The sequence below is a fragment of the Aptenodytes forsteri genome, unplaced genomic scaffold (assembly GCF_000699145.1).
Source record: "Aptenodytes forsteri isolate BGI_AS27 unplaced genomic scaffold, ASM69914v1 Scaffold216, whole genome shotgun sequence".
Taxonomy (NCBI): Eukaryota; Metazoa; Chordata; class Aves; order Sphenisciformes; family Spheniscidae; genus Aptenodytes; species Aptenodytes forsteri.
This window is the reverse complement of record NW_008796114.1, coordinates 1,689,016-1,716,068: the sequence shown is the minus strand read 5'-3', so window position 1 is coordinate 1,716,068 and position 27,053 is coordinate 1,689,016. Positions and strand designations below refer to the sequence as shown.

Below are 27,053 nucleotides of genomic sequence, written 5' to 3'. Positions count from 1 at the left end.
GTGAGTTGACTGAACTCACGCAACCATTTTGGACATTTAGAATCGGCATCTGTTGCAAGCACAGTCACAGGTCCCATCAACGGTCAACTACAGTCCCAGTGGATTCACTGTAACTGCGTTTTGGCACATGTTCCACTTGGCTGCTAGCTTAAAACTGTTTTTTCCATTTCCTTTATCAATGTAAGTTTCAGCCAACAAAGAAATCTCTTGTCAAGGCTTTGATTTCTACAGTTCCTAAGTAACCTTCATGTACTTACTCCTAGAGACACAGGTAAAAGTCCTTTCTGAGCAAAGTATTGCTTCTGCTCCAGTGGGGAGATCACTTTTTTAATTCTATACGGCAAAAGGCTCCTTTATATACCATAAAAGGTAATCTGTTCTCCTTCGTCCAAACTTCACCCACTATGTGGAGCAACACCAGTCCTTCATAGTGCATGAAAGTTCACTTTTAGGATAAAACTATGTGGCTGGTTAGTAAAGCATCTGTGAAGACGGCTGACCACCCAGAAAGAAAAGAAATAACAAAACCATACTATGATTATCATGCCTTTGAAGTTAGCTTCAACCCTACCTTGGGATAAATGGAAATCAGCCAAGTCAGAGGAATGATTATAACATGAAACTGAATTTTTGATAAATCCACTTGTTTCCTCACCTGACTTTCTGAGTGCCTTTAGGGGGCTCTCAAGGTGCCCTTTGTCACCAGCTCCATTTGTGAGTAGCAACAGGAAAGGTCAGTCCTAGAAGAAACTTTACATCCTTTTGTGTAAGAAAAACATGCTGTGTCTTAGTAAAAGATACTGATGTCTCGGAAATTCGAGGGGTAATTATTATCTGAAGTCACTACAGAGACTTTATATGGGCATCTCAAGGAGCCTTCCCTAAAATTCCCAGGTCCAATATAGGCTGAAAAACTGACTTCTTTTCCCCAAGTGACAAAGGTAAAAACGAGTTTCATAAATATTAGAAAATGTTTCTTTTCAAATACAGTTTTTGTTGTAATGCAGCGTATAAGTGCCTACACTATAAGCGACTTTTATGAAAAATTCAACACGTTGTGGGGGTGGGCAGGAATACTGCATTTTTTGTCATCAGAAGAATCTCAGCCATTCTCTACCAAGTAATGAATAACCACAACTCCTTACTTCACGACATAGAGGCATGCAGTTCTTTCCCCTTCTTCTAGCAACCCTGACGGGGCAATGGTTTCCCTGTGCATTTCTACTGGTGACGTTACAGGCCTGACCCCCCCTTTAGTAAGTTCCAGTTAAGTCTTTCTCCTTTTAGTTGCATAGACATCTGAATACTCCTCCATTTATTGTCTGCTTAGTTGAAGAGCTCACAAGTTATGTTCTCAGCTGACGGCAAGTTGTTTTCTCCAAACTGATGAATAAGCAATCATCTGTTATTGCCCTTGTGGGGAAATAGCTGTGTGTGCTCTGTTAATCCACACATTTCTGTGTGTGGCTCAAACAGTCTGCCTCTCAATTCGGTCTCCCACAACAAAGGCACACTGGTGAAATGCTTGCTTTCTGTTCATAACAAATATATCTCCAGTGCATTTGTAATGCAGACTAGGTGAGGTTTTGCAGTTGCCTGATACTCAGCACCTTCCTCTGTCTTCATTGCGGTTCTTCCTGAATGACTAATTTTCACACCAGCCTCAGTTAATACCTGTTCTGATGCTGTTTCATTCTCTATACCACAAAGCAGCTGTTTTCCATACACCATTTTAATTGTTCAGACAGGCCTATATAGTTCAGACTATAAAATTGATTAGCTAAGCCCTTAGGCTCAAAGGTCTGGAGAGACGTATGTCATCTAAGGCATCATTCACTTCCTTAAAGCCTTGCAGAATCAATTTCCAGCCAGCCAGACATACCTAAAGGTAAAATTGGAGAAGGCACCAATCCATTTTTACCTCTTTGTAATGCGTATCACCAGCACAGAGGAAGGAACTGTTGGCTGGGAGGTGCACAGGTGTAACACAAGACTTCAGGTGTTGCTAGGTGAAGCCAATTCGTATTTGCTTTTATTTTGTGGAACAGCATATGACAGCTTTTCATGAAGTCTGAGATCAATCAGATTTCTAGGCATAGAATAATTTACATGAGCATGTCTTTAACCTGCTAATCTTTAGGACAGCACATTTTTCAGCCTGTGCAGCATGCTTTGCCTTGATGCTTCGAAGAGCTATCTCATTTTTCACTCATGAACCTGCCAAGGTTCACAGCCTCCAGTGTAACCACAACCTGAAAACTGTCTGGGAGTCCACCTAAGGATGCTCTGCTCCATGACCCTGTGACTGCACGCCTTTGCCTTCTCAAATCCATGGGAGCCTATCTTCCCCATTTAATTGCAATGCTTTTACCGTGAGACAGAAAGAGAGGCCCATCAGCTGCTTGTTGGCAATCATCAAGAAGCCAAATGAATGGGCAGAAACACGGAGTGAACTATGTCTGCAGAAAAGACAGGGTTTTCCTCTTCTCACACAGAAAGAATATGAAGTAATAAATATTTGCTCTGAAGGACAGATTAGGATCCCTTACTGGTTTTCCTCTTATTTTTCGCAGGACCACCCAGTATTTGAAATGAGAGAGACACCAGAGAGGCTCCTGTAAATGCCCCAAAGGGTTATAAATCTTTGCTCAGAGGGGAACTGAAAAAAGAACAGATGGACTTGCTGTTAGAAGTGACCATGGGAATAGCCACGTGAGCAGAGACCAAGGAAACAAAGGAACCTGAGGGACTTGGGAAATCTTATCAAGGAAGGTATTAAGAAAAAAGGGCTTCAAAAGCAGGCTGTTTGAACTGCTATGGAGAAACAGGCAAAGATGCGGGGAATTCTGACAAAGAGGCAGCATCAGTACAGGAGTCCTTAGCCCATGTCCCACCTCTTGCCATACCTTCCCACTGCTATTCTATAGCTTACAGGAGAGCCTGTATTTGGGGGAGGCCAGTCCATGAACCAGAGCAACACACAGAATTAGCCCTACTCCATAGTGTCTCCTAAAAAAAAATCACAGCACGCCAGCAAAAGAGAATGGGCATCTAATAATCAGAGGTGATGGAGTCCTTTAAGAGGATTCTTTCTGTTGTACTATTTGCAGTCATGCACTTCAATCCTTAGTGCTTTGTGTAAAATTTTGCCTTTTCCAAATGTGACAGAAATTGCTTATACATTTTGTTCTGGATTGCCCTGCACCTTTTTGTTACCTGAACAAAACACTGCAAAAAGAAGTAATTAATCTGATCTTGATCAATATTGTGCAGGACACAACAATGGCACGTGCAGAGAATACTATCTGCTCTTTGCAGGCATCTTGCGAAGGTGTGCACCTGGATTATCTTCTGCCTTGCAGCAGGGTAGGTTCTTAAAATATGACAGCTGCAGGCAGAATAAGGGCAGGACAGACATCTTATTAAAGTCTGTAATTTTCTGTAGAGTACAGAAGTGCAAGTTTTCCCATTTTCAGATAGAGGACTCTGAACCCCGCAGGCAGCTCCACACGTGGAGTGAGTGGCACAGCTCCTGCCTGGAAGCTGCCCTGCCTGCTCACCAGCTCTGCCTGCACCCGCGTCTCCGCATGTGCTGCAGCAGCCTGCAAGCTCGGGCTGACCAGTCCCATCTCTAGTGAAGGTGCCCACTGCCAGAGGCACTGGTAAAACAAAAGGAAGCAAGACGGGGTTTATGGACAGGGTTTGTCACAGACCACCGACTCAGGTGGAGAAAATTAGCAAGCAGCTTCTTAAACAAGTAGCCATAAATAAGTAGAGAAGAAAGTTGTTAGTATTTGATATTTCCGCTTGGGAGACACAGAAAAATCCTGTGCTCCCCGTGCTGAAACATACTTAGAGCTTTCTTAAACAGTAGACGGTAAATTCTTAATAGGAGAATTGCACCCAAGTTAACCAACTCACAGTAATTCTGTGCTAGGCCTCCTACTGTCCAGTTCAAATGAACTGATCACTGAGGTAAAAATGTTATTTTTATATACAGACCCATACAAGCACCCTCCACAAATTATATAAACCAGTTCCTCCAAAAAGGTTTCTATTCTGAGTACATAAAATTAACAATTAGCACACAACGAATAAATAATACATGTTAATGGGATAACACCATTGAAAGGCAACAAAATTAAGTGGTACATAATTAAATTGTGGAACACACCATTTATCCTCTCCAGCCACCGACCCCGCTGGCAAGGGCTGCTCTGGACAGGAGCTCAGGCTAATGGAGCTACAAGTTCACCGGGTTCACCTTATCTGTCCCACACACCACCTGATCAGTGATTGCAGACACTATTAGTGGCCGCTGCCTCCAGTCTCAGGCATGGAGGTTTCCTAACACCGTCCTTGCTTTCTCAGGTCGCTTCCTATCAAGAAACCTTTGAACTGATTGTGAGAAGAGGGAGCAGGCACTGATGACGAGCAGAAGTACTGCTGCAAATGAGATTGATGTTAGCAGAAAGGTTTTCTTCTGTCTGGTTGTCAGAAAACCGCTCTCTGGAGATGCTGGAGGATGCACATTTGTGAGGTGAACTCATTACCCCTGGGGCTGAGGAAAGCTTCCTGAGGGTAATGAGCCGCAATGCCTGATATGAAGTAGGTGTGCACACAGATTTGGCATTTACCTGCTATTAATGTGTTTGATTTTGCAATGAAGTGAAAAAATGCACAAATATCAAATATGCTTGACAACCAACACCATATAATGGTGGTCATTCCAAATATAGCCTGTTCCTTTGCAGCACCTGATATTCCCACCCAGTCCTGTTGTCCCCCACATACTCTTTCTTGATGCTGATTCCCTCCTTTAAGGCAAGTATGCATACCCAAAAGCCTAGATCAGCAGGATGCTTTACATTTTGATACAGCCATCCTTCAGCACCAGACAAGCAACACAGAAATGAGAGGACATTCTTCCCGATTGTGGAATCCTCAACAAACACCAGATTATTTTACTTAGCTATGGTATGAATATCCTGCTTTACTTTCCAAGTTGACAAAGCATAAGGGAACGAATTAAAAATATGTTTATTCTGGATCATTTTTACTGACACAGTGAAAGCTAAATCTGTCTGTGACTTGCCCACTTCTGCCAGTATGCTCCTGAAAAGCAGAATAGCTTTGAAAGACAGAAACCTCAGAGAGAGACAGCAATCGCAGGATTTCCCTAAACCAGGCTCAAACCCTGCACTCATCAACTCTGAGTAAACTGGTTTTGGTAAACCCAAATCAGGTACCTAGGGCAATGCAGGTTTCCCACAAACGCCAAGACAAAGCCTTTTACTTTGATCTGACTGATGTCTTTGAGTTGACTGAGACTAGACAGGAACCAAACTGCAGTTCCCACATGTGAACACTGACCCAACATCTGCAAAGTTTGTTACATGGATAGCCTTTATTTTGGCTAGATTATTCTGCATAGAGGAAATTACACATGCAAACGGGGATGTGAGATTATTCTGCATAGAGGAAATTACACATACAAACGGGGATCCAAATATCCTCCTTATATTCATCCATGTTGTTCTGATTTCAGGCATGTTTGGGCCCAAGTTTACTGTGTTGACCAGGACGGGGCAAACAGAATTTGCTACATATTTGGCATATCTTCATTTGATAATCTTACAAGCTAATTCTCTTATTTAAGAATGCAGTAGATATTCAAAACACATACTGAATATCACATCGGATAGCACAAACAAACATATGGTAAGGTACAGAGTATTCATAAAGGATCAGAAGACAAAATGCCAGAATACCACCCATACGCTGGTGGGCAGAACGCATCGAATGAATGGGTAAATGACTAAGTCATTAGTATCATTTTATCAGTTCACAAATTTCACTGCCAAACCAAAGCAGCTATCTATCATTTGCCCAACATCCACACGTTATTTTCCTTCATTACTCAACCTGCTTTAGTTTGATCCTATATAAGCTTAAAACCGTGGAAAAAAAATACGGCCTGTATGGAAAATTGCTGTGGGATTGCAAAAGACGTAGAGCTTGCCAAAGAAAATGAGCTCTAAAAACTGTTTTCCTTGTTCATGTGCTCTCTCCAGGCCCTCTTGTTTATATAAGGGCTCAATATACGATCAAGTTACCTTGCGTCAGCCAGGCTGTGGTAATTGTCTGTGTGTGCACTTTTGGCCCATAGCAAATGCAAGAAAATTTAACATAGTTTAAGCCCCTTTCACTGCAGGCCAACCTAACACGACTTACCTTACATTCCCTGTGGGGTGGGAGTGTGCACCTAACTTGCACGCAGTGATATGCTACGTCCCAGGAGCCTTATGCTGTGTTTGAGACCCAGGATTATGAAAGGCACCCTAAAAGCCCTGGGACAGCTTGTCTTTTTTCTGCAAGTATATTGCACAGGCACACAAATGAAGGACTTACCTGCCATGCCTCAACCTTCTTAATGTCCGCACAGGATCCATTAGTGAAGAGTCCTTTCCCAGGGGTACAGGTATATATATCCTGCAAGGCATGGGCAATAGAATATACTGCCAAATACACATTATAGGATATCCGCAAGTGCGTGTAGTCCATGTACGGTGTCTCCACACTGGTGATGTTCTCATCCCCTGTGCATGGAGGTCGGAAGGCAGCCGTTCCATTTCCAGCTCCCAGTCCCTCTTCATGGCCCTTATGGAAGGAAGTTGAAGCTGGAGAATTTTTGGACCCATCGGGGAGATAGCAGTTAAACGTCTCCTCCCAAAACTCCTTGGCAAAGCCGTTGTTGGTAGACTTCTTGGGATGCACCTTCTGCAGGAACTCACGAAAGCCTGGGATCTGTCCTGCCTTCAGTGCAAACCCAATGGTGCTGCCGATGACGCGGAAGAACTCTGGCATGGCTATCAGGGAAGAGCTGGCCCAGGCTTCGCTTGCCAGCCAGATCTTGCCGGTGATGTTTCGCCTGACAATCTCTTTGATGAGGGGCTCCAAGTCCGGGCCACTGGAGAAAACAACGATCACCCTTGCTGTGGAGTTCTGGATGACCTCCACCACCTGCTGGATCTCCTCTTCGTCTGAGTACTGGGAGATGAGCTCGCTAAAATCAATGCAGATGTCTCTCTCCTCTGCCTCCTCCCGAAACTTTTCAATCCCTGGCCGGCCATAGTCATCATCGGCTGCAATTGTTCCCACCCAGTTCCAGCGAAAGTACTCGATGATGTCTGCCATCGCCGTGGCCTGATGCTCGTCATTGGGGATTGTGCGGAGGAAGGACTTGAACTGGTTCTTATTGCTCAAGAGACGACTGGATGAGGCATAGCTGACCTGTAAGAGCACAGTGAACAAGCAAAACACACCACGAAGTGAACTGCCTGGGATTAAATTGCCTACGTTTATCTAGGATCACTGTCAACCTGTGTAACCTCGGATGGGATGAAGAGAGAGCTGAGGACCACACTGGCAGCCATGTACTCTTAGCCTGTGGTTGCACATGATCCACTCTGAGATTCTGTATGTTCTTGTAGCTGTGACTGTCTTACAGAGGCACACATACAGGAGCAGCTGCTCGGACCCAAGAGACTGGAGCAAGCTCGTGTCTACCTGTAAGGTCAAGGATCTGAGGGAGAGAGACACTGACGCTAGCTTGGAGGAATGGCAAAGAGGTGAGCCACGGGTGGCCTACACACACCTCGCTGCACTTCCTGCCAAATCCAGAAACAAGAAGAATGAATCTTTTACATAAATGAGGGCAATGCACATAATTCAGACAAAATGCAGGCTTCCTCTGTCCTGAACCAGATATGAGACAGCAGGCTGGTATTGCCATCCAGGACCTACTCTGAAGTGCACTGTCTGTCTGTCCTTGCCTCTCATCTCTGTCCCCATCCTTAAACAGGCTCCTTCAGGCACCATATGTGTGTTATATACAATCCCTGCCAGTTGAAGTAAGAAGAATGTGATGTATATCAGTCGCCTTGACCCTGCGGAGTATTAAGGTAATGCTGGTCAATACTACCTTAGTAGTATTTCCTGATTGCTGGCCAGAATCAGCAAAGAAGCCAGTAGGCATTCCATGCTCCATGAGCCACCGTGTTTTACAGTTAAAATGGGATTTGATTTCCTTTTCTAAAGCTATCAAGAAATATTTTTTTTCCTAATCAGAACAAGTGCCATATGCTTTTAAGATACAATTTGGATTTTCTACAAGTAGGAGGAAAACCATAAAACCCAGAAGAGAGTAGTTTAAAGATCTGGAGAACTTTTAAAACTCACTTATCTTTGCATTTTGAGATTGGTATCTGAACTCTTTAGGACTGACTCTCACTTTGAAAAAATCTTCTATAGACAGCTCATTTTGTACAAAGTGGAAATTTACAGAAAACCTTAACTCCTCCTTAAACTCTGGCATTTAATGTTTCTGCAAGAAGAAAGAAAAAGAGGTCTCCTGGTGCAGTTTCAAGGGCCACAGGAGCAAATCCTTCTTTCACAGAGCTATACTCCCCCCTGGACAGGCTCCTGCCCAGTGCTACTCTCACCTCCTAAAACCTAGTGCCAGGGGGTACAGGCAAGGTACCCCACTCCCGCATGTGCCGTAAGGGTACACTGAGGTGAGATACCAAGAAACAGAACTGGAGTCATAACATTTTCAGTTTCTATGTCATCGGAATGAGTAATGAGCCTTACACTAATTGTAAAATATACCTCCAACTTGTACTGAAATGCAGGGTCTATTAAGCATGGATTTGCTAATGGCCTTGCTATAAATGACAGCGATAATGCGTATTCTAATGCTGCCCAACAACTCCCAGTTTAAAAGCCTGCTTTCAGTTGTCATACTTCAACCACCTGGCTGAGATTTCGTTCCAGAACTGAACCTCCTGACATCTACCTGTTTCAGCAACCTCTAGATAAGACTACTGCCTCGTAGCACAAACAGCCATTCCCTGTTCAAAGGGAAAGTCTGAGAACTGCAAACACCTCTTATGTTCAGTCCAACATTTCTCAGCTGCCCTTGTTCACCTGGTAATGCGATGTGTAAATTAACAGTATGCCTTAAAATGCCATCACGGTGTTTACTACACACCACCTTCCAATGCTACTCTGGGCAATACCTAGGTAGCATATATCGCTCTTAGCTTAAACCATTCTTGCCCTGCTCAGAGACTGAATGTCTATTTTTTCAGACTCCTGTGAGAGATTCAGGCTGGTAACATTAAATAGACAAGATATATTACTGTGCATCAGGCAGACAAGAATCCTTCCTTCTTCATTTGTGGTGCAGATGGGAACTGGAGCCCTGGCTGAAATAAAGATATATCCTCTCAGGACAGACTGAGAGTGCAGTGTGACACAATCTTGTTACAAGGACTCCTGTGAGCTCTGGCATCTTCCAAGACGAATTGGAAATGTTAGGCTATACAAGGCAACACATAAATGGATAAGGCCAAGCACTTTTTCCAAAGTTGTCTTCAGTGTCAAAATCTAAAATCAAGAGCAACAACATTAAGCTATAATATGCCAGCCTCCTACTTTGCTTAGGGTCTTGGCAGAGCACCAAGTTTTTTAAACAAAAGGATGGGACCATGGATGCCGGCACTGGCCCCAGTAGAGTCAGCAGACAGCAAGAAGGATGCTGCGACACAGGAGCTGGCACAACTACACCACCACACAGATGACCCCAGGACAAGGCGGGGCATATCCACATGCTCTCACAAACCCTGTTTTGGAGGCCCTAGGGCAAAAGAAAGGCAGGTCAGCCCAGAAGAAACCTTCGCAGCACCTGATCAGCAGAAGCAACAACTTTACAGATCACCTACTTCAATGATCAGAGATGCTGAGAGACCTAAGAGTAGCTGGCAATGACTGAGCTCTGCCTTAAGTGGGGTCTGTGGGAGTTGGGCACGACTAGACAGTGACCATGGTGAAGTAACATCACAACTAGCCTGTCAAGGCTGGCAACTGCCAATGACTGACCTTTGGAGGGAATCAGACTGCTTTCTTTCATGTGAACTGTTGTCCCACTTTAAAAGCCAGTGCTTCTCATCGTTGTGCTGCCCATCAGCCCTCCACGGATGTATTCGTACAGCTAGGGCCATTGCATTTCTAAACCTTCCTTTGTTTGAAACAGAGATGGAGCGCATAAGGCAGCAGTGCAGTTCCCTGTCCTGGTTCTATAATGTACTTAAAGATCCCCTCCAAACAGCAATACCCCCAGCTGTACCTAAACAAGAGAAGTGAAAGCATACCTGAGGTATGTAAAAGAGTCCCAGCAGATTGGCCACGGCGGTAGAGATGCCAGAGCCGGTTGCCCCCACGACTGCAATGGTGGAAGGGATATGTTCTGAGCAGTTGCAGAATTCGTCCAGGTTCAAGGAGTCTATCTTATTCTGGGCCACAAAACTCAGTGTGGCCTCAAGGGCTTTAGAGACTGTATTGCAAGTGTCAAATATCCTGTATCCTAGGGTCATGTTGGGAAGGAGAGTTGGGCTACTGTTTATTTCTTCTATGGCAAAGATCATAGCCTGGAGCCAGCGGAAGCCTCGGAAATTATACCTGGGGGAGCAACAATAAAAATAAAATAGAGTGAGAAGGAGGGAAACAGAGGAGAGGAAACCAGGACTGAGACAAAGACAGAGCGAAGAATTCAAGATACACAAGGCAAAAGCAACTTATGATTTCTTGCATCCTATTAAATTTGGAAAGTTTTGCTTTTGTGTTCAGTGGTTACAGAAGAGGCGTGCATATGCTACAAGATTTTGTTCTGGTTTTCAGCTCTTCAATTTGGGAGCTCACTTCAGAGGTCGTGAGGATGAGGTGAACTTTTCTAAGTCCTCTAAAGTCTGGGAAAGTTGAAAGAGAGCATGCCTGGGGAGTTGGCTCTGGCCTGTCCCTTCTGCTCAGTACCCTAAACGTGGACCTTGTGATTCCTCAGCAAATGCTCTGACACAAAGCTACACCTACCAGGTTTCCCTCCAGGCTCCTCTGACATGTTTCTGAATGCAGATGGCAGTGTCTGCAAAGCCTGTGCAGAGCGCGATGCTGTCAGGGACTTGGGCTCAGGGATACTCAGTGTGTCAGCTCCTTGTGGCTTTAGGCAGGCAGAGTGAGCTGAGACACAGCACTGGCATGCCCCTGGATGCAAAGGTGCCTGGTAGCTCTGCCCAGGGAAATTTGGCCTCACATCACACACTTCACACTGTGAGAGAGGGCACAGTCAACCTGTTTATACCAGAGAACAGAGACATGCTATAAGTGTTAATCTTAGCTTCCTTACTTGTTAATTAGATACTACAGTGTTTTCATTAAAGAAATAACTTTTCTCTTTATTATAGTGCTCTCATACATTTGCTTTAGACATGAGCTCAGAAGATGCCATCAGAGCTGGCCTGTGAAGTTGAAACTCTGTTTTTTGAAGCCTCCTCTGTTCTCTAAAATGGAGCAGATGAGTCTTCTGGCTATCTCTTAACTGTGCATGGAGCTAACCCAGAGCTGGGGAGTGGTGGCAAGAGTGTGCTGCAGGACCTGGGAGTCCCCGTTTAGAGCATTGCATGGGCTGGCAGTGAAAGAAGCTGATGCAAGGTGAGTGACTACTTATCCAAAGAAGAGAGAAGCTTCTTCGTGGAAAGCAGCAGGAAGAAAGTCACTTTGATATGTGTTATTCTCAAGTTTTACCTACTGTGTTTTCTCTCGTAAAGCTGCAAAAGCAACTGGTTATGTGCTGTGAAGCTGCCATGTTTTAGGGTAATTCAGCTGGAATGGCAGAATCTTGCATGAACTGAAACCTGCCCTTCCTTGTAACGCACTATAGGTTAGGATAGCACTTAGTTTGCAGTTTTGTGTTGAGTTGCGGCTGGAAACAGGAAAGTGTCAAAGCTGTTATGCTTGAGATCCACTGGGAGAACTGATGGGCCCCAGACCTGGAAGAGCCTGGGGAAACAGTCTTCCCAAGAACAGATTCTATATGAAATGGTAAATTTTAGGTTTCACATGAGTGCCATTTTGAAATGCTTTGAGATGTTTCCATTACCAAGGTGAAGATTTCTAAAGATAAGCTTCATGAAATCACAAACTTCCAACCTCTGAGATACACGACCTGAACATTTTTTAATTGCTGGATTAAATGAATTGCTTCCAAAGTTGATGTTAGCTATGTCTGACTTCTTTAAAGTTGAATGAACATAGCCACATTACTTCCATTCTAGGAGTTCTATCTGATTTATCTGGGATCAGAAGTTCTAAAGATATCACATCTAAGGCTTAAAAACTTCATTTATTCAACTTCATTTCACCTGCGCCAGACATCTTTGGCCAACTTCAAAATGAGGTTCTCCTCTGAGGTTGTACCTCAAAGACCAGACAGTATGGTTTCCGTGCAAATCTCTTCAAGTCAAAACTTTTGAGGCCAATAAAAATCCTTAGTTATAATTTATGACCAAAGGGACAGCTAGCTATTTTAAGATCACCCTTAAGAAAATGGACACCCTTTAGAACATGTGAGTGTGTATTACAGTTAGAAGTAATTTGGTCATTTAGAATATTTTTTGCTCTAGTTCCAAACCATTAAGGAACGAGATGCAATGGGAAATAAAAGAACAAGTCTCAGAGTGAAATAGGAAGTGAGTGTTGTGTACAGAAAAAAGATGCGCCGGGCACACAACACTGCCTCACATGATCAGTAATGCTCGCTGGGAGGAATGACAGCAAGGAGGGGTTTTGTGACAGTTCTTTTTAAAAAGCTAAATGTGTTTACAGATATTTTTAATTAAAATGAAAATAGGATTTGAAGCAAGGAACTATATTCAGGCTTCTCATGTAAAAGAGGAAAATCTGAAAGCATTTTCTATATTTAAAGGGAAGACTGCTGAGAAGCTGGGAAGTTCAAAGGTACCACTATACCACTGTGAAAAGCTTCACACATTCGAGTATGTGCAAAAGTAAATTTAAGCCTGCTCACATTAAATTATGCAGGTGGAGTATACACGGAATTATTTTGCCTGCTTGACAGCAATTTGGCTTAATTTTTTTAATGCAGCAAGGTGGTATCTTCAAAAGCAGTGAGAACTGGACTGTCTTCCCCTTGACTTCAGAGAACACGTTTGCCATTTCATTCAGTAGATGCGAACTAAGGCCCACGATGCACAATTGCTTTTGTTTTCCTTTCTGACATATGTTCCCGATGAATGTTTATTTACAGCATAAGGCCTGTACTTCAGGTACTTGAGTTTGGATTGGTTTTATTTCAGAGGTGAAAGGAGGGCAGGGGGTGTTTTCTGGGAGCTAGGCTCCAAAATGTCTTTGAGATGCTCTGATAATTTACCTCAAACTAGCCTGGGCAGGAGACCTGCAGTTCTCTTCAGTTGCACCTCTGCTGATAGCAGCATCAGCAGATCAGGAGAAGAGGATCAGATGGGATGGAGACAAACACACCTTGTTCTGTCTTCTCTAATACCTGATAGAGCTTCAGACAAGGTCTCATTTTGTTACCTGATACTGTGTTGTATCAGTACTGTAACACAGATATGGTCAGATGAAGGCAGTGCCACTAAACTGGTCTAAATGAAGCAAGATTTCATGATTCCTTCAATCCCGGTGAATGGAAATAGTGTGGATAAATTCTCTCCCATTGTACTGTAAGACCCCAGCAAGGGGCTGCAGATAGGTTGTGTACACGAGTGATGGGTAAAAGCTGCCTTTGAACCTGGCAGCAGGTTACACCGATCCAGCTGACGTCCTGTGCTATGCTGCTGCTGTGACTAATATAACTAGTCACTGTAATGTTCTGTCAACCATGCAGAAATTTGACCGGTAATTTCCATGAAGAAACTGCAAAGGATTTGCTAACAGAAGCAAACTTTTCATTAGATTTCCAGAAGCTTTAAATAGCCACTGATATTTTCTTGGTGGAAAATAAGCAGCCTCCAAAACTTATTTTCTGCCATATTACTTTACAGGTACACTGGCATAGTCTTGTATTTTAACATTTCTGAGATGTGGTGCTATGAAAAGCGGTCGTTAAGCTCTAAATGAGAGTTTAACGTAAATAATTCAGTGCCCAAAGGTGTAGATAGGAATTTTTATTTACACTCAGTTCTTTAAATGTTTCTCCTCTGATGCCTGTTCTCCCACCTGTCAGAGTATGCAACCCACTGATCTTTCTGTTCCCAGGCAGGAGCACAAACAGGGAAGGAGAAATAAGAAACAATTCCTCCACAAATCCTCATTTTAATTGTCACACCTGCAGGGGACAGATTATGTTTGCAGCCGCCCAGTTTGCTAGATAGTAAACTCGCAAGATCTCACCGATTCCTGCAGGTTTCTTTCTAGTTGGTATAAATGTGTCTGTCAAGGGGTGCTCAGGATGGCTTAAATGTCTCAGTCAACGTAAGTCAGGGTATGTAAATTAAGGGACATAAGCTCACTGCATAGTTTTAGCTCCCCATAGCTCCATCCCGTTTGTTTGCTTGTTTGTTTGTCTGGTTTGGTTTGAACAGCTCATACTGTCTGGATCCAGCAGGGAAATTAGTCCTGATCCCTGTTGGTCTCCATAAAGGAATAATTCACAGCCTCATGTGAATTCATGACCTTCATTTATCAAAACTTGCAAGGCACTAAACTAAAAGCAATAGAATATGAAGGAAAAGAAGGAGGAAGTAATGTGAAAGCTGTAAATACAGCTTTCATTTACCCTCCCATATCCGACAGGTACTTTTACTGAAGAATGGTGGCAAAGCCTGCATACGCCTCTCGGCTCACACCAGTACTCCTCTTTCTCTAGTGGTTGTATGCACATACTAATTTCTCTGTCCTCTCTAGATTTCCAGTACATTAATTACATGTTATTGCTGCTACTACCACTGCTATTACTAAGCTATGCAAAGGGGAGACCTTCAGTCGTTTGTTGGATTCCTGTAGTCAGTAGGTATAACGAGTTGCTTACTACCCTCAGAAGTTAGGGCTATGGGTAAGGGGAATTATGCAGACCAAAGAAAATTTAAAAAACTAAAAAATTAGAATTCAGAGGATGGGTGGAAAAGGAAGAGGAAAAGAAAATAATTTGGTCTCAGGGAGGAAGTTCTAAATATCGTGTTATGCATTCAGTTCTGCAGTGGGATTAGCAAATACATCCACAAGGGGCAGAATTAAAATTCCCTTTCTCTCAGACAGACACACAGACTTGATGAGCTGAAGTGTCCCAGAACCACGCTTTGTGCAGTCCTGCACTGACATGGGGACGATGTCTCACCACATTTTCACAGCCTGAAAGCTATGTGTCACAGTGTGGGACCTTGGGTAGACTGCTGATCAGAATATAGGGAATATGCATTAAAAATTATGACCCAGTGACACTATATTGGCAACATTGTATCTCAGCTCAGTAAAGGTATGTCCTCACTGCAAACAGTTCATTACAGTAAGAGGAATCCATGGGTACCACCCATCTGTGCAATAATGCTAGCAATAATACTAACGATACCATCACCGTCACTACTGAGAATCTACCTGAAATCAAGAAAGGACGGAGAAATCAGGTTATGAATAGGCCTCTGTGGGTGCTGAAAGGGAATGGGGGTCAGGGGTTGCTTGTGCTGCGCTCAGCCTCTGCCTCCACTGCACACATCAGATATGCATCAGCAAATGTTGTAAGGAAAGTTGCTGCAACAGCACCTGAGGCATACAAAGACAGAAGCTGTGTTTATATCAAATGCGGGACACTTGAGTGCTTAAACAATAAGCCATGTAAGTATTTCTGAAACACGGGAAACAAAATTGCTCTCACTTTCCGTACTCCTCTCTGACATTTGGTGTGGCAAAATCATGAGTAAGTTTTCACTTTGGACTCTACAACTCAGTGCTTAAAGCATGAAGATGAATTTTCAGTAGAATCAGCACCAAAAGAACAGAGAACAGATCGTTACTGTTCCCTTTTCCTTTCGCTGCTGAGTCATGTATATAGTTTTACAAACAATCAAGGTATTGATTGTTTACAATACCTTTTATTAACAATACAATTGTTTTACATACCTTTACACACAAGGTATGCATGGTAGGTTCAGCCCAGTATTTATGCTGAGCTAGGGAGAAAGGTGTCGTGCCACAAGAGTATGAAGAGCATGAAAACTGAAAAAGTGGAGAGAAAACTGTCCTACCCATTTTGAGAAGGCCTGTTTGGGAGCATAGGTATGGCACTGAACATAGCTAAATGTGTGGGAAGATGTCCAAACAGCACAGATCAGGTTGAACAGTCCTCAAAAGAAAGGAAAGCCACATTATCTTAAATTGTTTGATACTGAACTCCAGAAGAGACAGGGGCAAACCACGCACAGGGTTTCAGTGGGACCCTTAGGTCTTTTCTTGTCTCAAAGCAAGGAGCTTTTTGTATGGTCTGATGACTTGTTGCTGTTGCTGCCTAATGGAGGAGTATGAGGAAAGAGAGAGGATGCCCGCATACTCCTAGAGTGACCTGGGTCTAATTTTCTTATGTGATATGAGACGCATTTTGCTACCTAATAAAGAGATTAAAAGCTGTACACAGCCATCTAAAAAGGGTATAAAACTGATTGGCCTCAGCTTTGAAAAGATACAGCAGCACTGGAGAAGGCTCAGTGAAAGGCAACAAGGGCAGTCAAAGGTATGGAATAGGTTTAGCAGCTTTGGTTTGACCAAGTACAGCCATGCTTATGGTCTTCTAGTGGATTTCCCACCTTATAAAAGTTTTTGACACTACAAGATTGGGGCGGTTTTACTTTGGAAAGAAACTAGAGCCTATCTTTTTTTTCTTCCCTTCTCCCCAGAAAATGAGTGCGCTCATTCCAGACTAGCCATCTGCCCAGAACTGAGGAAACTCAAATGTGACATGAAAGACTCTAGCTCATGACTTGAAGAATGTATTGGGCTCTTAGAGTCAGCATGCACAACCCTGCCCCAAGCTACTACCTAATCACGGAGTCCAAAACCAAAAAGGACTGCTATGGTTGTGTTGTGAGAACTCTGTACAAGTCCAGTCAGAGGAATTTTCTGACTTAAATTCTGCTTAAAATAGAAAAATCATTTCAGGAAAAATATCTGCTCTCAATTTAACACGTACCAGTAACAAGGAAAACACCATAGCACATAAACTGTTCCATGGATTAATTATCTTCATCAAGAAAATCTGATGTCCAGTCTCAAAAAGTCTTCCCAACCCAATCTCTTTTGAATTAAACCTTTCCTGGAAATGGACATTTTCTGGTGAAGACATGTGCAACGAGCTTCCACTCGTCTCTGGTCCAATCATTCCCTTGTTCCTATTGTAGTTGATACTACCTCTGCAGCTAGATCTCTGCCTTTCATTAAGTATTCTCTCTCCATTTGCATTATGCTATCAACTCACAAAAACTCCTTGAAGGAGTGCGGCAAAGTGGCACAAATGCCTCTTTAGTCAACTCTTCTCTTTTGCACCTGCAACTTCTTGGTGCAGGGGTAAGAGGAACACGGATTTTACCCAGGCAAATTTCAGGTGGAGGATGCCTTTTAGCAGATCAAATGCCACCCAGAAGGATCTCCCATTGTGTCCTTGAAACGTCTGGTCTGGCTTTTCAGGATTTGCCCATTGTTGGCAGTGCTACCTCATTAACAAATCTTTTGGCAACCACACACTTGTAGTACTCGTGGGGGAACATTCTCCTTGTGATCTGTTCTAATAATGTGACCATGTCAAGGGAGTCACTGAGGCTGACCCAGCGCCGACAGAAATGAAAGCTATGCTTAGTTTGCAAATATCTGCTCTGTCCTGCCTGCTACCTGGAGCAGGTGAAGAAGACCACAGAGCTGAAACCATCCATTGCTTTTCAGCATTCCACTTTTGAAATGCCGCATCTGGGAGAGAAAAAAATGCTGAAAATCTGGCAGAGCTTCTTGCTCCATGAAGTGGACATTTCACATACATTTAGTTCATGACTTTCTTGTGCATGCACAGAAGCAGCCAAAAGAAACCCTGCTTAGTTACACTCCTTTCTGTGTGCTCGCTATGAGACCATCTGGGGATGATCTCATAACCTAGATGGACGTGTCCTGCTCAGTGTCTCAGCAGGAAACTGCACCTGGAATCTGTAAGCATAGCAGGAATGCTGTCAGCCATTCTTCATTACCATCTGCAACAAAACTGTACTAGATCCCTAGTCTAGGATGAGAGGTCCAAATAATTCCAGATATACAATTTTTCTCATATGATTACAGAAGAGGTCCTGTAACACTGAAGTGTTTTCCCATGCATGGTCATGACAAAATTCCACATCAATTTCTTATATTTTGTTTATATGGCATTTTAGTTGCAATCAGTTTCTGTCACACTTTACATGTATTATGTGCAGGGTTGTAAGGTTAAAAATTCCTCATGTTTCATCATAAAAATGGCCACACTTTAATAACAAGATACTTTGTTTTCATGTGCATTTCTCCCTCCAGGGTTAACTGCCAAAGACTTAAGACAAAACCCATACGCACTGTTTACACAGAAGAAAAGGACTTTGGGTGAGGAAAGCCTGGGAAAGGAGTTCAAGTCTGGGACTTTGTAAACGTCCTAAAGAGACATCTGTGTGTTCAGTGGGATTTTTCAAAAGCAGTGACCTATCTCACTTTCACCTATTCACTTGTTTAGGCAACTAAACAGTTTGTAAAGTCTTAGAAGATGAGAGGCAGAACTGGAAAAAAACCCCAAAATTTTATTTCTAAGTTATTTTGCTATGCATGACTGTAATCAAATGAACGTAAGGGCACTATGGGTTATTTTCCATCCTTCTGCTAGGAAAGCTAATTTTCAGATACTATTCGAATGTCCACTGTGAATGGCCAGACAGATTCATGTTTTGGCAGCTTTGGGTAATACAAGGATTGCCCTCTTTCACTGTCCAAATATTATTTATGTTACTGTTCAACATATGTACTTCCTGTCTTTACACGCCTGTTTTACTCTATTCTTTACACCATACCTTCCCATTGCCTCTACAAGCATCAGATTACAGACTGTATTTACACTGTGTACAGCATGTTACCTGTAGCCAAGAAAGGGCAAGACTCCCCCACCAAAACTTTTTATTTTTTCTTTTTGTGGCTTACCTTATACACTCCACTGATTCTGGTCTTGATTTTAGATCCTGGTCTTTAGCAGCCACTCCAAAATGAATGGGGAACAATCCTCCAAGAATAATGTCTCCCTTCTTCTGTGCCCTTTGGTTTGGCCCATAGGCAGCTGTGTTCCAGGTAAATAGCAAAAGAATCAAGCAGCAGCTATATAAAGTCATTGTTCCTCTTTTCACCAGGGCGTTATAGGATGCAAAATTGGTAAAGGTGATGTAAGAAAGCAGACGTAATGTCTAAGCTTTTCCTTTCCTTAATACAGTACAGAGAGGATTTGGGACACATGTCTGCAGGGAGATAAGCAACAGGGTGGGAGCCACAGTGCTGGTGTTTCTCCCTCTGTCTTCTCCATTGCAAAACAACTCAGCAGTCCTTCCTTCTTCACAACCAAAGCATTATGGAGAGCCCATCTCTGAGAACTGCAAAAGAAAGACATGAAAAGTGATCCCAGCTACACACCAGGACCCCACGCTACCACGGCGGTTCTGCACTGTCCCATCAACTTCTTAGTATGCCCCCACGGCCACTCCCACTCAACAACCTGCGCAGGACACATACCAACTTTGACAGAGTAAGTCAGACACCCCAGTGATGCCAGCCACACCTCCTCAAACAAGTGTCATGGATTCTCTTGGATGCCTAATTCTCTATCACACATGTGAGGTGGGTGTCTTCCCACCATCCTCCTATGGTTCTACATGACTCTGGTCACAGAAGACCCTGTAAAACGTGTGATCAGACCTCCATGGACAGAGCACACTGTGAGAGACTTGGATGGGCAAGTGGGGATGCCGTAAGAATGAAACCTTCCTCTTAAGAAAAGAACTATGATAATCTTTTGGTGTCAGTCCATCCCCTCCTTTCCACTGATTGTTCTTAACTCTCTGGTTTGAACTTATCCTTGCTAAAAATGAAACAAGATCACAAGAAAGACTTCTTTCACATTCAAAGTGAGGATGGCTTCCAGGGAAGCATTTGAAATCAAGATACTTCTCCATAATGAATCACGAAGGCTTGAAAGGTTCGGTGATCATGTCATTGCAAGCTTAACTGTTGAGCTTTGAAGCCTGCATCCGGGGGATGAGAAATATTGCAGCTTCTCTGTACTCAATACATTTTCCCTGCAGCACGTCTACAGGCCTGCCAAATGAAGAACTAACTTAATTATGGCATATGAAAATGGCTATGGCTATGGGGGAGGAGGCAGCACAAAAAAATCAGAACAAACGGCTCTTCAGCCTATTTGGAATAGGTCTAGAAGCTAGTAGTAAAAATCTGAAGTTAGTCAAATTCAGAATAGAAGCTAGACATACATTGCTAATCCTGAGGACAGTTAATTTCTGAAGTAAGTCATCAAGAGTTTTCAGGCGCTGAGAACCTTTTTATGAGGATGACGACTTATGCACTAAATGTACCTAGACAGATTTGACCTCTACCTAGGTCAAAAAAGGAGCCACTGCAGGGAAACACTGTGATCATAGGGGTTCTTCTAGTAGCCAGCCCTAAGGATTATGCATGCTGTATGACCACCAAGCATTTGGAATATTTCACACATTTTTGTTAAAATGAAGGTCCAGATGCAGCACTCAATGGGAGAAGAGAGACAAAGCTCACATCATGCTCATGCCTCTGCGGCCAACACACTTAGACAGCTGGGCATATGCTGCACTTCTCTGTGGTGGGCCCACTCTAAACTAGCTGGGCATATGCTGCACTTCTCTGTGGTGAGTCCACTCTAAACTATTCTTTGGTCCTGGCTTGAACAAACACATTTTTATTGGCAAGGGCAATCAAATCTTTGGCTAGAGATCAAAATACGTCTAGGCAAACAATTTTGTACCAGGAAATGTGGAGTCACACTGAAAGATTCTGTAGGAACATACTGGTTTTCATATGAAAAAATAGGTATTTCATGTTCGCAGTGTCCAAGTGGCCCGATCCAGTCAGAAACTCTGATTTTGACAAACTTGACTGCTAGATCCCTGCTGCTGAGTGGGGATTTCAACACTATCCTCAAAATCTGAAACATGGACACGAAATGTCCAGCTGCTGCTGAGCTGCTGACACTGGCAGTCAGAAAACACTTTGGGACATTCCTCTAGCAAGCAATTGGAGTTATGTCACATTGCTCTAGCCAGGATGCAATATTGTCTATCGCTTGTGGGCGTGTTGTCTTAACATCTGATTGGTACCTTTCACTAAGAAGCCTCTGGTATTGGCATGTGGCCCTTTGACAGCAGGATGACAGAACTTTAACCAGAGCCAGGACCAGTAGGTGACAGAGCAGTGCAACAAGTGAGTGTGTGGAAAACTGTCCCTGAGCTTTTGGGTTCGCATTTCCCCTGGCAGATGGATGGTGGCTGTTGCTTCTTTGGTGCCGAACAGAAAAAGGAAGGAAACGCTTTGCCATGTTTCAGGTAGGGAAAGGTCACCTTCCTCCCACCACTTATGGATTCAAAAAAGATACAAAAAAGCATATCAGACATTTTCTAGGCTGATGTTCTCTCTCTCTTCCTGGCTGAGGCTAAGTCTGCCAGGTCCTATGGGATGAACTACTGAAAGGCAAACAATCATTGCAGTCAGCTGCAGACTCTTTCCATTCCATCTTGGTTCACAAAGCCCTCCTGCTATCTGATGCCCCATGGAAATACCTACAATCATCTACAGAATGGGTGTCTGGTCTTGTGGCAGGAAGAAAGACACGTGGTCTGCTTGCTGCAAAAGAGGGCTTTACACCATGACCCGCTGCCTTGACACATAGCTAGCCTTCCTGTGCATACAGCCAAGTGAATGTGCAGCAAGCTCCGTGCTTCAGGAGCACATCGAGTTTATTGCAGATGGGGAGGTCACGTATAGCATACATGCTCTCTACATCTGCTCACAGCCCACTCCCTGCCCAAGTGAGAGGAGCACTTAGGAAAGTTTCCACCTACGTGGAGAACCGTGGCCAGAGCATCCTTGCTGCTGCTCTGCCTGCCCTTTTTCCCAAGCACTGCTCAGATCAGGCAGCAAAGAGACACGTAGTCAAACTGTTCTACTATTGTCAGTCTGTTCCTTGCCACCAGCTTTTCAAGGGCACCCTCCCAATGCTGGGTGAGCTGATAGCATAGGGTCATAGAATCATAGAATCATAAAACTGTTCTACTATTGTCAGTCTGTTCCTTGCCACCAGCTTTTCAAGGGCACCCTCCCAACGCTGGGTGAGCTGATAGCATAGGGTCCCTGAGAAAAAGAGTGGTCTGCTCCCCACCTGAACCACTTCACCTGTTTTGCAGTCTGCTCTTCAACCACGTCCAAGAGTAGGCAGGGCCCTCATGAATTGTTCTGGAGCCTGCAAATGGTCTATGAGAGACTGAGGCTGACAAGTGAGGTCCACCACATGAACTCTGGTCCAGCCGGTCCCAGTGTGAGTGACACATCCCAGTGGAGCAGGGTGCCTTTAGTGCAGCTGATTGTACTTCCCTCCTTGCCTGCTTCATTTATCTATCTGGGTAGATGCATCTCCCGCTTAACCACCATTTCTGTCTGGCACAGGCATGAAAAGCTATGCTGGGAGCTGCTGTTCTTAGAAGCCACTATGCTATGAGTTGAACAAAATGTATTTATACTCATTTTCATTAGCTTCTGTGCATGTTCCAGAATGAGCAGTCACAAGAAAATCAGTAACAACAGGCCAAAATTGGGTCCTCTTCTGGACAATTCAATAGGGACCCTTGTTCTACAGCAGCCAAAAAGTAAGTAAAATGCTCTCCTGGGTTGCAAACTGAGATTAAAATCCCTGAGATTACAGGGAAGTAATGCAGCAGTATTATTAAAGTCAATTTAAATATGCTTGCAGATAGTGTTGGCTCAGATATCCCTGTCCCAGTGTAGAATATAGCACATATGAAAGCAGCTCAGAAAGCCAGCAAAAAAGTTGTGTCCAGGAGAGATTTCACAGTTAGAAAGGTTGGCACTGTTTAATTTAAGAAAGGATACAAAGGAATGGGAAGAGAAGAAAAGATCTGAAATGATAAACAGTACATGGAGCCTGATGTGAGAGGCAAGAGGTCATGGCTGACACTTGTGGGCAAAGGGAAAGAAGAGCAACCTGGAGCTTTGGCGAGTGGCCACTTTCTGTGGGGAGCCCCCTCCCCGCATCCGCTAGAGAGCGAGGGGGTCCAGGGGAGCTGGCATCACTGGCACAGCAGTCATGCTAGGGCGGAGCATTCTTGTTCAGATACCGCCAGGTCTGAGGATAGTATGAATAAAATGCTGCTAATCACATCTGGTAGGGCATGGACAAAACATGCTGTGCCCAGACCAAGAGCAGGCTGGGGGTCACTCCTGGGCTGAGGAGTCACCCCAACCAGCAATGTAGCCTTCCAGGAGAACAGGGAAGAGTCCTAGGAAAGGGAAACAAGAGGAAGAGGGGTCTGAATTTTCATTTCTTCAGTAGTCAAAAAAAAAAAAAGAAGGAAAAAAAGCTGATACAGTGTACCGAGGTGGGGGCCAGCACAGGTGGGGCCTTGCAGACCCAGTACTTATGAGGCAAGATGTTTGAAGCAGGGAGCAGTACTTTCTGAAGAGCGGCTGCAAAGAGATGGGATAGTCTGACTACTGCTATTTAGCCTAGTACATCCCCTCCCCTGCCTCCCTCCCCGCTGGCAAAGAGACCTGGGGGCCTGCATGCTCCTTCAGGGGCAGAGGTGGAGGCAGCCAGCAATGGGGTCCCCTGGGCCTGGGCAGGGAGCTGTGCGTAGGACTTAGCCAAGGTGGAACGGGATCAGTGACTTCCCCATCTGCTGTGGGAAGAGGGTGAGCTCAAGACCACAGCCTGCTGATTTATTACTCTGTTTTTCTGCTTTTCCTTTAATAAGGCTTTCTTTTATCTTCGGGGTTCTTTGCTTATGAGAAAGGAAACCATTTTCATCATGAACAGATAGACAATGTAATTTAGTTTGCTGGGATGCTACGGAGGGGTTTGAGCTGATGCTACTGAATATTTAGGAACCACTCTTTGCCACCAGACAGTGCGTGGCTGAAGTATTAAATGCAGAAAAAGTAAATTCACATTCTTATTTCTCTTTTCTCATAGTAGGCAAAGTTGAAAGATCTAAACTGGTAAAACAGGATTCATTTTAAAACAGCATTTACAGCACTCTACTCCAAGGTGTCATTCAACAGCATGACAAGGGATTAGACAATGAAAACAAAGTTATTCATTCATGGTATAGGATAATACTTGGTATCCCCCTGAATAATTTGGAACTAGCTATTCTCAGGGACAGGACACAGAATTGAAATAATATCACAGGTGCCACCTGTGAACAAGATGGGCTGTGTATATATAAAATACATCCCTGAGGCAGCAAACTGATGGATGAATGTCCAAAGATGCACTGGCACAACATGGTATCCAGAAAAAGCAAAACTAAGTGTATGCCCAGGTCCTTGTAAATCTCAGTGTCAAAATTTACAACTCTCCATACTTAAATACCAACTATAGCTGGGAAACCCAGTATCTCAAACTCATTTAATAGGAGAGACAGGTCTCCCAGCTGCTTTCAAGTGCTCTCCACGCCTGAGGTTGAAAATATTTGAAGATACTGATTTCCTGATGAACAGTTATTAGCTTGCTGCCAGTACCCCAAGCTAATATCCTCTAGTATCATCTTTTGTTGTAGCAAATCTTCCTTCAGTTCTCTTTTCTTTAATTGGATTAAGATTACGAGCCTCTTCCTTATTAAAGGAAAGAGTTATGCAGCCAAAGATTGAATTACCTGCTAACGCATGCCTGAAGACATAAAACTTAGCAAAATGTATGTGGAAATTGTACTACTAATAGAACAAATTACTGTGGTCCTGCAGTTTTCAGCTAATAAATTAAAAAGATTAAATTAACAAGCAACTGAATTAAGAAGGAAGCTTGGAATCCATTGCTATTTTTTTTCCTTTGCAAATATTTTTACATTTAAAACATTATTTAGTATTAGCACATAAATTCTTTGATTATATGCTCTTCAATGCAGAACACCTATTCCCTGTACATATATTCAGCAAAAACAATTCCGTAAGATTTCTTTTGCAAGAAAAATATAAAAAATAAGTATTTTAGCACATAAATTCTTTGATTATATGCTCTTCAATGCAGAACACCTATTCCATATATATATATTCAGCAAAAACAATTCCGTAAGATTTCTTTTGCAATATAAAAAATAAGTATTGTAATTTCCACTTTTTTTGACATAACCTTATTTTTAATCCCCCTCCCCTTTTTTAAGTATTCTTTAATAATTTTTAATCCCCCTCCTCTTTTTTAAGTATTCTTTAATATTTTTTTCCACTCTGTTTTGTAACTATCAGACATTTTGATTTTGAACTCTCTTGGAAGTGGAAGTAAAGCGGCAGCTATCTTACCTAAACTTCAGTGGAGGAACTTAGAGTGGTTCCAGGAACAGGAGGAGACATCGGGACACTATTGTCATGGCAGAAACATTACCTGATGGGGGACAGAAGGTACCTAGGGTACAGCCATGGGTATTTGAAAGGCTTGCAGCAATTGGTACTGTTTTGCTAGTTGAATGAACGTTTTAGTTGTCAGATTAAATCATGCAGAAAAGCCAGAAATGTTCAATAAATCTTTGTTCTTTGGGTGAAAAGAAGCTGAATGGCACACTCATGACTTCTTAATCAAACAGTAACTAATCACAACTTTAAACAGCAGCTGCTCAAGTTCATATAATAGCTGGGTTGGAAAGGATCTCAAGGGGTCATGCAGCCTGTCCCTTAGCCCAAGAAGGGCTCAGCAATAGTAGTGCTGTTCCTGGCCCATTTTCTCTAAAACCTTTTGAGGAAGAAGACCCGTCAGACACCCAGGGCAGCCTACTCCAATGCTTCTCTGCTCTTACCGAGGCAAATGTTTTCTCACATCTAACTTGAATGGTTTTTGTTGCAACTTAAGTCTGTCTTCTCCCACCTGTCACATGCAGTCCAGTGCCTCCCTCCTTATAACGGCCTTGTTTGGGATTTCAATTCACTTCCCCTTTTTCTCTGTTTTTTAGACCAAGCAAACTAAATTAATTTAATCTTCTTTCATAAAGATGCTTTCCTGAGCTCAGATTATTCTTGTTTCGTTCCTCTGGCCTCTCTCCAGCGTGTCGCCACATTTAGTGCAGACCGGTGCCCAGAAATGGACACAGTGTCCTTGTTGGGCCCTCACCAGCGCTGAGCAGAGTGGTAGGATTACTTCGTGTGTCTTGCAGGCTACAGCCCTGTTTATACTTCTCAGCATGGCACTTGTCTTTTTTGAACAGCATGACATTGTTAACTTATGGTAGATCATCAGCTGAACACAAGGCAAAGGTGAGCATGTTTATATCCACAAGGCCATGAAACCTCACAAGAAATTCTCATCTTCCAAAAGCTTTTCCCTCCCATTCAGCCTGAAGGCAGAACCTGCTAAACTTCATGTGATCAACCTGGATACCAGCAAGGAACCGGCATGCTCAAGCTCAGCTGAGTCTCCTGGGCTTTCAGGACCTTTTTACAGCAGAGAGCTGGGGAAGATTCCTGATGCTGGCCATGACAACAGGGCTGTCCCAGACCCCAAAAGACTCTGGACTCCCACACAGCCTATTCAGCAGAGTTGTCCCACCTCTGGGAGGCCTGTATGGGAAGCCTGTATGTCCCATGGCCAGCACAGCCTGCAGGGGAGGTTGCCCCGGAGCTGCAATGTTGGGTGGTTTGGAGGAGCCAAGCTGCTCATCCACCCCCTGGGGCCTGTTGGGCATGAAGCAAAAGCTTGTGGGAACTCCATCTGCATTTCAGCAAAGCACTGCCCCACCAGGAGACTTCCACAGAGCTTCTCGCTTTTGACAAACCACTGTTTTCTGATGAAATGCTGCTTTCATAGAATCATAGAATCATAGAATCATTGAGGTTGGAAAAGACCTCTAAGATCATCGAGTCCAACCGTCAACCCAACA

At 43.5% G+C, this 27,053-nt stretch overlaps 1 protein-coding gene across 2 annotated transcripts in view; it reads right to left on the bottom strand.

The window, feature by feature from the left end:
* The window catches only part of CASR (calcium sensing receptor), a 41,362-nt gene extending 22,115 nt beyond the window's left edge, over positions 1-19,247 (bottom strand). For both annotated transcript variants that reach the window (XM_009287099.2, XM_009287098.2), the window contains exons 1-3: positions 19,063-19,247; positions 10,215-10,521; positions 6,412-7,293 (exon numbers count right to left, since the gene is read on the bottom strand). In XM_009287099.2, the coding sequence (XP_009285374.1) occupies positions 6,412-7,293; positions 10,215-10,521; positions 19,063-19,247 (1,374 nt within the window). The remainder of the gene's footprint in view (positions 1-6,411; positions 7,294-10,214; positions 10,522-19,062) is intronic.
* Positions 19,248-27,053: the final 7,806 nt, after the last annotated feature.